Here is a 12785-nt window from a genome sequence, read left to right as displayed (position 1 = left end):
ACACACACACACACACACACGCCTGTTCTACTGCCTTCCTCGCCTGGCTGACGGATTGATCTTCAAATCCACTCAGCCTCTGGAGGCAGAAGACTGTATGATCCGAACTTTTTACTAAGAAAGAAATAACTGCGGCACCATGACAATGACGGTCGTTAGCTAAGATGGAAATATATGATCATAAAATAAATACTCTGAGGATCTCAAGTGAATCTGCCTACAAGCATGTATTCCATAACTACTTCTGATTAATTAGATGCATATATTTCCAGATTTTGTATTTAAATTAAGAATGATCAAATTCTAGATAATACTTTTCATAAAGAAGTTTTAGAAATATGAACCCAATTATTTCTGCACTTATAAAATCATGATATAATGGGGGTGATACAGGATATTTTTTGACTTTGAGAAGATTTTGATGAGCATTCCAGGTAGTCCCAACCTGGCCTAGGTTAGGTGAGACGCTAAGGATGTCGGGAGGTGGGCGTGCATGTCGAGAACACACAAAGGCAATCTGTCCTCCTTCAGATGGACTCACGTGAGTTTTGGGATGATAGGTGATGTTTCTCTTTGATGACTCCATACATCTTGCTGAAAACAGACCACATGGAGTGGCCACTTTAAAAGCCTCCCTGTGACTTGGGAAGGGACCTGACCCAGACGAAGGAGGAGCAGTGTGGCTGTGGTAGAGAGGGCCAGGGAGCTGATGCAGGGAGATGGGGAGAGGAATGTCCTGCCCAATCAAGAAAGGTGGGCAAGAGCGGAGACTACGTGAGAGCCAGTCGGGGAGAACCTTCCAGAGAGAAACATTGAAGTGAGACAAGGTGATGTTTTCATCTAATCTACCAGCAACCTTCCCTCCTGGAGGTCTCAGGCTCAGGTGATGACTAGGAGTCAGAGCTGGAGAAGCATCTTCTTGGTTCACAGGGAGGATGCAGGGAAAAGACAGAGATGGATGGTGGACACATGTCTCAGAGTCCCTGAGTGAGGTTTGGGTCAACCTGGTCCATACACCTAGGGTCACACTGCAGGCATGTGGCTAACCAAGCCCTGAGGCTCCCAGTGCTAGGAGCTTTTCACTTGGATCCCCTGTCTTTCTGCACAGAGAGGAGGTGGCCGTGCAGTGCTGTGGAATAACTGCTGGCGCAGAAGTACACTGATGTCTGAGAGAGGTTGGCAGACTCTCCAGCGTGAGAGGGAAGTTCTCTGTGCTTATCTGGAGACGTGCAGCCCTTGGGCACAACTCCTTGTTCCGTGGTGAGAGGGCCATCTGAGTAATGGATCAGCCTCAGCCCATGTCCCAGGTCTTGTCGGTACCGTTACATATAATCGTGGCTCAGATCCTGAGTACATGTCAGTGTCGTGCTCTGTCCTCTCCTCACGACCTGGAATCTGGGGTCCTGAGTGACACCAGCATGGACCGCCCTTGTGGAGAAGGACGACCCATGCTGCACTCGCAGTGGACAGGCTTAGTGCTGGCACCCCGAAGGGAACCCTGCCCCCCAGGACTCACCTGCCTGCAGGAGCCAGAAGACCACACAGCCCAGGAGGCAGGGGCTTATGGCCGGGCGGGGCAGGAGGAGGGCCCTCTGGAGTGTGTGTGGATGAGAGGGGAGAAGGGCTCTCCAGGGAGTCCTTCTGAGATGTCACTGTCCCTGCCAGGCCCCAGAGCCAATCTGTCACTCAGGGGTCACGCCCCTTCCCCCGGAGGCTCAAATCAGAAATGAACCTGAATAAAGAGTTCACAACAGGAAAACCTGTCCAGATCAATGGACTTGAGCCTTACAAGTTGTTGTAACCTTTCTGTAAACAGTTTGAGATTTTATCTATACTTTATTCCAGAAATAATTCTTCATAAATGTGTATATTACTTTAATTTGTCTACATATTTCTATAGCTCTGCATCTTGGGAAATTCCCTCTAGCTTCCTGCTGTCCTTTATGATATGTGTCCCAGTAGGACTTTAAGGCCTATTTCTGCTTTAATTGATCGCAGTCCTGAGAATGGCCCTCCACCTACCATGTTTCTCTAGGTTTCTGCTCCCAACCTCATCACAGGTTCATCAACATTTGTGGAATTGTTTGGATCTGTTCTTATCCTCTCACTGACAGACAGTCCACCAGCCAAACGTAGGTACAGCTCCTTCATGTTCACAGGAGCCCCTGCTTCCCATGTCAGGAGAGTGAGCAAGCAGAGCGCCCTCAGGCCTATGACCCACCTTTCTGGGTAGAGAGAAGTTGGTTGCCCAGCACAGGATGACGTATTGGCAAAAAGGGATGCAGACTTAGGAGCGAAATGGCAAGATGGGGCCCACACGAGCATAAGGGAAAAATGCTCTTTTTTATTTGAGACATTCTTTTCACGGGAATACCTCCTTGTGATGCGTGGCTGCCATTCACTGAATAACAATTCATATCATAGAGCCCCAAAATGTATCATCTTACACATAACCCAATACACATATATAACTTTTTCTGTATGGAGACCTTTCCATGAGGAAAGGAACCACAAGTGTTGAGAAGAAACCGGAGCTGCAATCCTAGCTGTAACAGCTATGAAGTATGAGATCTGGGCAGTTCACATCCCCTCCATGTATAAGCAGTTAAAATAATACTTTTCTTGCATGATCTTAGTGAGCATTAAAACATATCAAGAAATGAATGTCTGGGAAAATCTATTGCTCTAGCAGAGACTGGGCTTGGCACACTGGCAGCCAACACGCTCACCACCACTTCCTGAGCTGGGGCAGGAGAGTTTTTGTCCCAGAGGCACCTGATCATGCAGGGCTGTGTCTTGGCTGCTGGCACAGAGATACACGGCTGAGTCCGTCAGCTCCAAGGAAGTCAAGTTCAGCTCAGAGCTAGAGTCACTGAACTGTTTTCCTGAGAATCGATCTGATATGTTTCCTTTCTCATTCTCTTGCGTGTTGAAATACTGAATGAGGAATTGGGGGCCCTGGCCCAGGACCTGTTGGTACCAGTACACAGAGCGGTGTCCAGATTCAGGGGAACATCTCAGAATCACTTGCTGCTTTCTTGATTTGATCAGGTATTTGGGGGTCTGGGTGACCCCAGAATCCACCAGGCCTGTTGGGGAGGAGACAGAAGGAAGCTGAGGGCAGAGCACAGGGAAGCCTCCTGCTGCAGCCCTCATCGCCAGGCTTCTATCTCAGGGAGGCAAAGACATCTCAGAAGCTCCCACACTGTGTCCAGGACTCACCTGCTCCCAGGAGGCAGAGAGTCACACAGCAGAGGAGCCTGGAGCACATGGCCGAATCAGGAACCCAAGACTGCTGCTGGCTGGGGCGGGGCTCCTGGGGTGTGTGGTGTAAAGTGCTGACCCTCCTGCTTCCCTGATTGGAGCATTTGCCTATGACCTCACTGCTCTGTGTCTCTGCATGCTGCCCTTGTCCAATCTGGACCCCTTACCAATATGCAGGGCCAGCTCCTTTGTGCCCTTCCCTGTGCTGCACAGCCCCTCAGCAAAGGGCGGGTTTGAAGTGTGCACTCTCCCCATGTCTCCTTATGTCCGCAATATGGCTTGTTCTCCCCTCTCTGCTCCTTCCTGACACTCGTCACCAAGCCCTCAGCAGCCGCCCGGAACCCTCACCCTCCACTTCCCATGCAGGCCCCCCTGAGTACATCCCGAAGCTCCAGGCACGTCCCCACTTCCCTGGCACTGAGGAGCCTGTGCTGGCTCCATGTGTCTCAGGATCACTCAGGGAACTCAAGCCTGTTCCCTGACACAGGCATGTAGTTAAGGTTCCCTAAAGCTCCCTCTGCTGGGTGACCCTCAACCCCTCCAGCTCACCTGGTTACATGGGCCCACAGTGCCTCCTACTTGCCAGTGGTTCACAGTCTCATGGATTTGTGTCCTCTGCCTAAAGGGTACACACACCCACAAGCTTAATACACACTCACACACTCTCACACACACACACTCACACACACACACTCTCACACACTCACATTCTTGTGTTCTACTGCCTTCCCATCCTGGCTGAATTAGGGTTCATCTTCAAATCTACTCTTAGCCTCTGGAAGTTGAAGACTCAATGATCTGATATTGTTACTAAGAAGGAAAGAATCGCTGCACCACTGCAATGATGGTACTTAGCTAAGATGGAAATAATCGCCATAAAATAAACACTCTGAGGATTTCACGTGAATCTCCTGGAAACCTGTATTCCATACCTACCTCTGATTAATCAGATACATGTATTTCCAGATGTCTTGTATAAATTAAGCATTTCCAAATTCTAGTTGATACATTTTGTAAGGAGGTTTTATATATACGAGCTCATATATTTCTGCACTTATGAAATCTTGATATAATGGAGCAATGGAAGATATATTTTGACTTTGAGAAGATTTTGATGAGGGAGGTGATGCCAAGCTGGCTGCGGTTAGGTGAGATGCTGAGGAAGTCGGGGGCGGGAGGATGTACATAGAAAGCCAGTCTCTCCTTCAGATGGACTCACATGAGATTTGGATAACTGATAATTAACTGAAGCTGATTTCTCTTTGATGACTCCAGACAACTTGCTCAAAGCAGACCATGTGGAGAGGGCACTTTAAAAGCTTCCGTGTGACTTGGGAAGGGACATGACCCGGATGAGGGACGAGCAGCATATGTGTGGTAGAGGGGGCCAGGGAGGTGAGGAGAGGAATGTCCTGCCCACCCAAGAAAGGTGGGCAAGAGCGGAGACCACGTGAGAGCCAGTCGGGCAGAGACTTCCAGAGAGACAGCATTGAAGTGAGACAAGGTGATCTGTTTTTATCTAATTTACCAGCAACCTTCCCTCCTGGAGGTCTCAGGCTCAGGTGATGACTAGCAGTCAGAGCTGGAGAAACATCTTCTTGGTTCACAGGGAGGATGCAGGGGAAAGACAGAGATGGATGGTGGACATATGTCTCGGAGTCCCTGAGTGAAGTTTGGGTCAGCCTAGTCCACACACCTAGGGTCACACTGCAGGCACATGGCTAACCAAGTCCTGAGGCTCCCGGTGCTAGGAGCTTTCACTTGGACGCCCTGTCTTTTTGCACAGAGAGGAGGTGGCCATGCAGCACCATGAAGTAACTGCTGGCACAGAAGTACACAGATATCTGGGAGCGGTTGGCAGACTCCAGCGTGAGAGGGAAGTTCTCTTTGCTTGATCTGGAGACTCTGTATCCGTTGGGCCCGTCTCCTTTCTCTGTGGTGGGAGGCCCAGCTGAATAATAGATCAGCCTCAGCCCGTGTCCCAGGTCTTGTCGGTACCAGTGCATATAGTTATGACCCAGATCCTGAGTACATGTCAGTGTCATGCTCTGTCCTCTCCTCACAATCTGGAATCTGGGGTCCTGAGTGACACCAGCATGGACCGCCCCTGTGGAGAAGGAGGACTGATGCTGCAGTCACAGAGGACAGGCTTAGTGCTGGCACCCCAAAGGGGACCTTGCCCCCAGGACTCACCTGCCTGCAGGAGACAGAAGACCACACAGCCCAGGAAGCAGGGGCTCATGGCTGGGGCGGGGTAGGTGGAGGGCCCTCTGGTCTGAGTGTCGATGAGAGCGGAGAGGGGCTCTCCAGGGAGTTCTTCTGAGATGTCACTGTCCCTGCCAGGTCCCAGAGACAACCTGTCACATGTCGGCAACACCCCTTCCCCTAGAGGCTCAAATCAAAGTTGATTAGAACAGGGAGATGGCTTGGACAGATTGCTTGGACATGGTCTGAACAGCCGTAAGTCTTACAAAGTGTTGTAACCTTTCCTTAGAGTAGTTTGTACGTTTTATGTGTATTTTACTCCAGAGATAATTCCTTAATTTGTATATTAGCTTATTTGTCTACATATTTCTGTAGTTTTGAATCTTAGAAGAAATCCTTCGGGCTTCCTGCTGTCCTTTATGCCCCATGCATCCCGAATACTCCCTCAAGTGTTGTTTCCTCTTTGCTCCATTGACCCAGTCCTGCTCCTGTCGTCTCACCTACAGTGATTCTTTGGTGTCTGGTTCCTTAACTGCAGGGCAGACTCATCACTATTTGAGAAATCACTTGGCTCTATTTCTTCTCAGTTCACTAACAGACAGGACACCTGCCAAATGCAGGTACAGCGCCTTCACGTTCCCCAAAGTATGTGCTTCCCGGGTCTGAGGGTGCAGGGAGGGGACACAGCAAGTAGAACCACCGCAGCCCTAAGACAGAAATTTCTTTGTGGCCAGAAGCTGGTTGCTCAATGCGGATGGCATTTTCAAACAAAGAAAGATATATATGAGAGGGATTTGGGGCGAAGTGCCAGATGCCAGGATAAATGAAAAGTACTCTGACTTTAGGTGAGACATCCACCCCATGGGAATACTTCCTTGTGAAGCATGACTGCCAGTAATAAATTGATATCCTCGAGCCCTAGAGTGTACCCTGTTGCACAAACCCCACACTCAAAAGGACCCTGTACTTAGAACGACGCTCTGCTGTCGGGATCTTCAAATTCTCAATAGTCTTTGAACCATGGACTCTGCAAAGTATGTGCCAGATCCTGGTTACATGATTTTAGACCTGCTGTGCCCTCCTGATGGTCGGTTTCCCTTTAGCATGACCACACGTCTAATGTCTGGGTGACTAAATACTCCTGGTCTTGGGACAGAAAGACACTGAAACTAAAGCGAGAAACAAAAAAGGACACTCACGTCATAACCACGACAACCAGCCTTGAATCTGGGCCTGGCAAGCCCTCGACTGGTTCCATGCATGTGCTCAGGACTTCTCTGGTCCAGGAGACAGAAGCACACAGTAAAGGGGGTCATATCCAGGCCAGGCCAGAAGAAAGGAGTCTTTCCAGATCAAGGCCTGTGGCCTGAATCCTTGGGATCGAGTCATAGGAACCCTTCTCCCACATGGAATTATCACTCACGGATACAACTGCTGCTGGTGGTCAGGCCAGCCCAGGACCCAGTGCGTGAATCTGAAGCCTTGCTAAGTTGTTTCCCATAGAATATTAACAAAAATCATTATAAAATGATTTCAGTAAAAGGATTCATGAGAAAAAAAAATCTATGAAATTGAGTCAATAAATTTTACAAAAACAGCCTGTACCAGCTGGTAAGACCTTTGATGGTCATTTAATCAAACCATCAATCCCCAGTTAGGATTGTCCGTCACACGGAAATGGTATCTCATGTGGTTTTAAGCACTTTGTAATTATAACACTTTCCAGGAGCACTTAACTGTCTTACATATTTAGCTTCAGGCTAAAACGGAATTGTTCTGATGGGTATAGACATTAAGTTTTCACTAAAAAGATACATGAACAAAACAAATCTACCGCAACAGAAATCACACTGTTGGTTGTCAGGGAAGGAGAGAGTCCCGGGAACGGGGCCTGAGGGAATATCTGGTGATAAAATGCTCTCTGTCTTAAAGGGACAGATGTTTCATCAGCATATACATATTTATTGATCAAACCATATATCTCTTCATTATACAGTGTGAATATACACCTGACCCTTGAACAACACAAGTTGGAATGGAGTGGGTCCACTTGTGGGTGCATATTTTAATAAATATGCACTAAGATACTGAACAGCTGAGATTGGTTGAATCCACGGATGTGGAATCTCAGATACACCCTTGAATGTGCAAGTGAAAGTTGCTCAGTTGTGTCCGACTCCTTGCAATCCCATGGACTAAGCAGTCCATGGAATTCTCCAGGCCAGAATACTGGAGTGGGTAGGGTAGCCTTTCCCTTCTCCAGGGGATCTTCCCAGCTCTGGTCTCCTGCATTGCAGGCAGATTGTTTACCAGCTGAGCCCCAAGGAAAGCCCAAGAACACTGGAGTGGGTAGCCTGTTCCTTCTGCAGTGGATCTTCCCGACCCAGGAATCCAACCGGGGTCTTCTGCATTGCAGGTGGATTCTTTCCCAACTGAGCTGTCAGGGAAGCCCCCAGACTATAAGGTTGTAGGAGGTTCAGGGGCCCTAAAACCTGCATTGTTTACTGGTAATCTACAGTTCAAATATCAATAAAAGTGATTTAAAAATATCTGAGGTGAGATGTTACATGCACTTTTTTATTTCATGTAATGAATCATTAGGCATAATATTCCTTTCACTGGGACTTCTGATGTCCTCTTTAAAGGCGTTCAAGGCAAAACATGACCATCTCTACCTTTGCACCTAGGAAATGGTAGAAGAGGCTGTCAGAGGTTAGCAAAGGGAATCAAGAAATGCAGAGTCCTGTTATGTGCCAGGGACTTCATGCTTATTAAATACTTATGAAACCCAGGAAGATGGTGTGATGGCTAACTGAACGTGTCACCTTGACTGTGCCAGAGACATTTAATTAAACTTTATTCTGGATGTTAAGTGAGGGTGTTTTTGGAAGAGGTTAACATATAAATAGTTAGATTTTAACATTAGATTAGATTAACGTTTTAAACAGATGATCTTCCATTCCACAGTCTTAGTGGGCCTCATCCAACCAGTGAAGATATGTATAGAAGGAAAAGTCTGATCCTCCCCCAGGTAAGAGAGAACTGTTCAGCTGATGGCCTTCAGACTGGACCATCAGTTCCTGGGCCTTTGAATTTAAACATCAGCTCTCCCTGAACCTCTAGTATCACCAGTCCAACCTGCAGATTTGGACTTGTCAGCTGTAACAGCTATGTGGAGCGAACTTTAAAAGATGGGGAGCAGGGAACACAGGGGTTGAGGACAGCCTTGATTCTGATTCCTTGTCTGGCAGTTAGGAAATATGAGACCTGGGCAAGTCACTTCCCATCAGATGTATAAACAGTTAAAATAGTCTTTATCTTGCATGATCTTTGTGAGCATTAAAACATACAAAGGAAAGAATGTCTGGGAAAGTCTACCAGTTCTACCTGGGTCTGGGTCTCCCTGGCTGGCAATTGACACCCTGGCAACCACTTCCTGAGCTGGGGTAGGAGTGTTTTTGTACCAGAGGCATCTGATCATGCAGGGCTGTGTCTTCGCTGCTGGCACAGAGATACATGGCTGAGTCTGTCAGCTCGAAGGAGCTCAAGTTCAGCTCAGAGCGAGAGTCACTGAACTGTTTTCCTGAGAATCGATCCAGGAGGTGAGCTTCTCCCCTCACTTTCTGGTTGTAATACTGAACGAGGAACTGGGGGCCCTGGCCCAGGGCCTGTTGGTACCAGTACACGGAGAGGTGTCCAGAGACAGGGGAACATCTCAGAGTCGCTTGCTGCTTTCTTGATTTGATCAGGTATTTGGGGGTCTGGGTGACTCCAGAATCCACCAGGCCTGTTGGGAGAAGACAAGGAAGCTGAGGACAGAGCACAGGGAAAGCCTCCTGCTGCAGCTCTCATTGCCACGCTTCTATCTCAGGGAGGCAAAGACATGTCAGAAGCTCCCACACTGTGTCCAGGACTCACCTGCTCCCAGGAGGCAGAGAGTCACACAGCAGAGGAGCCTGGAGCCCATGGCATCATCAGGAACCCAAGACCACTGCTGGCAGGAGGTGGGACTCCTGGGGTGAGTGGTGTAAAGTGCTGACCCTCCTGCTTCCCTGATTGGAGCATTTGCCTATGACGTCACTGCTCTGTGTCTCTGCAGGCTGTTTCCAAATCCACTGGACCCCTTGCCAGGACCCAGGGCTGGCTCCTCTATGCCCTTCCCTGTCCCGCACAGCCCCTCAGCCAAGGGTGGTGTGAGGTGAGCACTGTCCCCATGTCCCCATATGCCCATGACTTTTTCTTCTCTTCCTGTCCCTGCCTGACACTCATCACCCAGCCCTCACCAGCCACACTAATCCCTCACCCTCCACTCCCCATGCTGCTTCAGGAGACGGCCCACTGGACACATCCTGAAGCTCGAGAAATGTCCCCACTCCGCTGGGCAGTGAGGAGTCTGTGCTGGGTCCATGTGTCTGGACCACTCAGGGAACTCAAACCTGCTCCCTGATGCAGGCATGTAGCCAAGGTTCCCCTAAGCTGCCCTCTCCAGGGTGACTCTCAACCCCTCCAGCACACCCTGCTCTCCATGGGCCCACAGTGCCTCCCAGTGGTCCATGGTCCACACTCACGGATCTGTGCCTTCTGTCTAAATCAAGAATAGAAATTTAGATGCTTCATGGCTTTGGAAGTTACCGCCTCTCTGTGCAGGTGTGAGCCTGGCCAGCGCCTTCCCCAGGAGACCAAGGCCAGCCCCTGCTCCTTGGTGAGCACATGTGACTGAAAGGTTGTGATCAAGAATGCCGATATGTCGGAGGACATGCAACAGGACTCGATGGAGTGTGCTACTCAGGCACCAGAGAAGTATAATACAGAGAAGGACATCACGACCCACATAAAGAAGGAGTCTGACAAGAAGTACAACCCCGTCTGGCACTGCATCGTGGGGAGGAACTTCTGTAGTTATGTGACATATGAAACCAAAGACTTCATCTGCTTCTACCTGGACCAAGTGGCCAATCTCCTGTTCAAATCTGGTTAAAAGCATGGACTGTGCCACACACCCGGTGATCCATCCAAAAACCAGGACTGCAGCCTGAAGTCCAAATACCAGAGACTGAAGTCTTCAGCCCTGCCTAAGGGAACACCTCTGTCTTTGAACCTTTATTGGATTTTGTACGGGGCATTCTCTGTACTGGTTTGTTGTGGTTATAAAGCATTTAGCAAAACGGCTTACATTTGTATTTATTTTCTACTCCATACTTCTCTGCTCATGTTGCTTTTCTCTTCGAAATCCCTTCCTTTAAAGAAAGAAGTCTTTTGGAGAAGGGTGCGTTAATTACCGTTTGTTCAAATAATCTAGAGTTGAAGATGGCCTCTTTAGTTGATCTTGGGAAGGCTGGTGGGGGTGATTCCTTGAAGTTTCTGCGGGATGTAACAGACTAGCCTATTCAGCACTCTTGCATTTCATTCTGGCCCATCCTGCTCCTGTCGTGCATGGGAGAATACTACTCAGAAGTGCGTGTTGAGAGAGGCACGGCAGAGCAACTACTGCACTAACTCTTACTCCTAATCTGATAAGTACGTTCCTTAAGCGCTCCTTTTGTGATAACTGCTATCGAGTGCTCTGGGCCTTAGACCTCAAGAGATGATGAATGTGTCATGGAACACCTTTAAGCTTTCTAGGGCTGTAAAATGTTAATAAGCTGGTAAGAAAGTTGGGCTAATGAGAAATCTGTTGGGCTCTAGACATTTCCCCTCCCCTGCCTGGCCAAAGTATACTCTAAAGATCAAAGGTGGTCTTAAAGGGAAAAAGCTTTTAAGTAGCGGCCCTCCTTGTGATTCTAATAAAGTCTGCAGGAATTTAAACTTACAAGCCTGCTGTGCTGTGCTTTAACTAGCTGTGTTCACATATGAGTTGGAGCTTTCATTAAAAGACACAATTAAAACAAAAAAAGAATAGATATTCCCCACAACCCCACCTGCAACCCCTCTACACATAGACACACAAATACACACCCCTGATCTACTGCCTTCCCAGCCTGACAGAGTTAGGGTTGATCCTCAAATCCACTCTTATCCTCTGGAGGTAAAAGACTGAATGATCTGACATTTTTACTAAGAAGGAAGTAATTATTACACCACTACAATGACAGTAGTTAGCTAAGATGAAAATACATGACCATAAAATAAATACTCTCAAGATCTCAAGTGAATCCGCCAGGAAACATGTATTCCATAACTACTTCTGATTAATCAGATGCATATATTTCTAGATTTCCTATTGAAATTAAGCTTATTACCAAATTCTAGGTAATGCATTTTATAAAGAGGTTTTATATATATGGATTCATTTATTTCTGCACTTATAAAATAATGAGGCAATGGAGGATATATTTTGACTTTGAGAAGATTTTGATGAGGGAGGTGGGCCAACCTGGCCTAGGTTAGGTGAGATGCTAAGGAGATCGGGGGGCTGGGGGGAGAACACACAAAGACAGTCCGTCCTCGTTCAGTGGACTCATATGAAGTTTTGGACAATTGGTAATCAACTGAAGTTAGTTTTTCTTTGATGACTCCAGACAGCTTGCTCAAAGCAGACCACATGGACAGGCCACTTTAAAAACTACCTTGTGGTTTGGGAAGGGACGTGACCATAGCTCAGTTGGTAAAGAATCCACCTGCAATGCAGGAGACCCTGGTTCGATTCCTGGGTGGGGAAGATCCGCTGGAGAAGGGAAAGGCTGCCCACTCCAGTATTCTGGCCTGGAGAATCCCAGGGATTACACAGTCCATGGGGTCACAAAAGAGTCGGACACGACTGAGCGACTTTCACTTTCGTGACCCAGATGAAGGAGGAACAATGTGGCTGGAGTAGAAAGGGCCAGGGAGGTGGGAGAGGAGTGACTTACCCACCCAGGAAAGGCGGGCAAGAGAAGAGAGCGCATGCGAGAGCCAGGTTGGGGGAGAACCTTCCAGAGAGACAGTGATGAGCTGCCTGAGGTGGGACACGTGGGCCTGTTTTTATCTAATTTACCAACAACCTTCCCTCCTGGAGGTCTCAGGCTCAAGTGATGACTAAGAGTCAGAGCTGGGGAAACTCCTGGTTCACAGGGAGGATACAGAGAAAAGACAGCAATGGATGGTGGACACAAGTCCGCAAGGCCTGGAGTGAGGTCTGGGCCAGCACAGACCACACACTCAGGGTCACACTGCAGGCACGTGGCAGCAAAGCCCTGAGGCTGTTGGTGCTAGGAGCCTACAAGCAAGGGGCTGCCTTGCCTTTTTGCACAGAGAGGAGGTGACCCTGTAGCGCTGTGGAGTAACTGCTGGCGTAGAAGTACACAGATGTCTGGGAGCGGTTGGCAGACTCCAGTGTG

At 48.4% G+C, this 12785-nt stretch overlaps 2 protein-coding genes across 2 annotated transcripts in view; one reads left to right on the top strand and one right to left on the bottom strand.

The window, feature by feature from the left end:
• LOC104999482 overlaps window positions 1-12785 on the bottom strand; it is a 75226-nt gene that overhangs the window by 9150 nt on the left and 53291 nt on the right. The window lies entirely within an intron of this gene.
• LOC104999408 (dynein light chain 1, cytoplasmic-like) lies at window positions 10211-10447 on the top strand. Its single transcript, XM_010854992.1, has one exon. It carries the CDS (start codon window positions 10214-10216, stop codon window positions 10445-10447), a length of 234 nt encoding a protein of 77 aa, XP_010853294.1. The 5' UTR covers window positions 10211-10213.

Source organism: Bison bison, unplaced genomic scaffold, assembly GCF_000754665.1.
Source record: "Bison bison bison isolate TAMUID 2011002044 unplaced genomic scaffold, Bison_UMD1.0 scf7180017864352, whole genome shotgun sequence".
Lineage (NCBI taxonomy): Eukaryota > Metazoa > Chordata > Mammalia > Artiodactyla > Bovidae > Bison > Bison bison.
Note: the sequence above shows the minus strand (reverse complement) of the source record. Positions and strands in the feature narration are given on the sequence as shown.

What these genes read in the sequence shown, in the direction of transcription:
- LOC104999408 (XM_010854992.1), top strand. Translation starts at nt 10,214, where the DNA reads ATGTCGGAGGACATGCAACAGGACTCGATGGAGTGTGCTACTCAGGCA.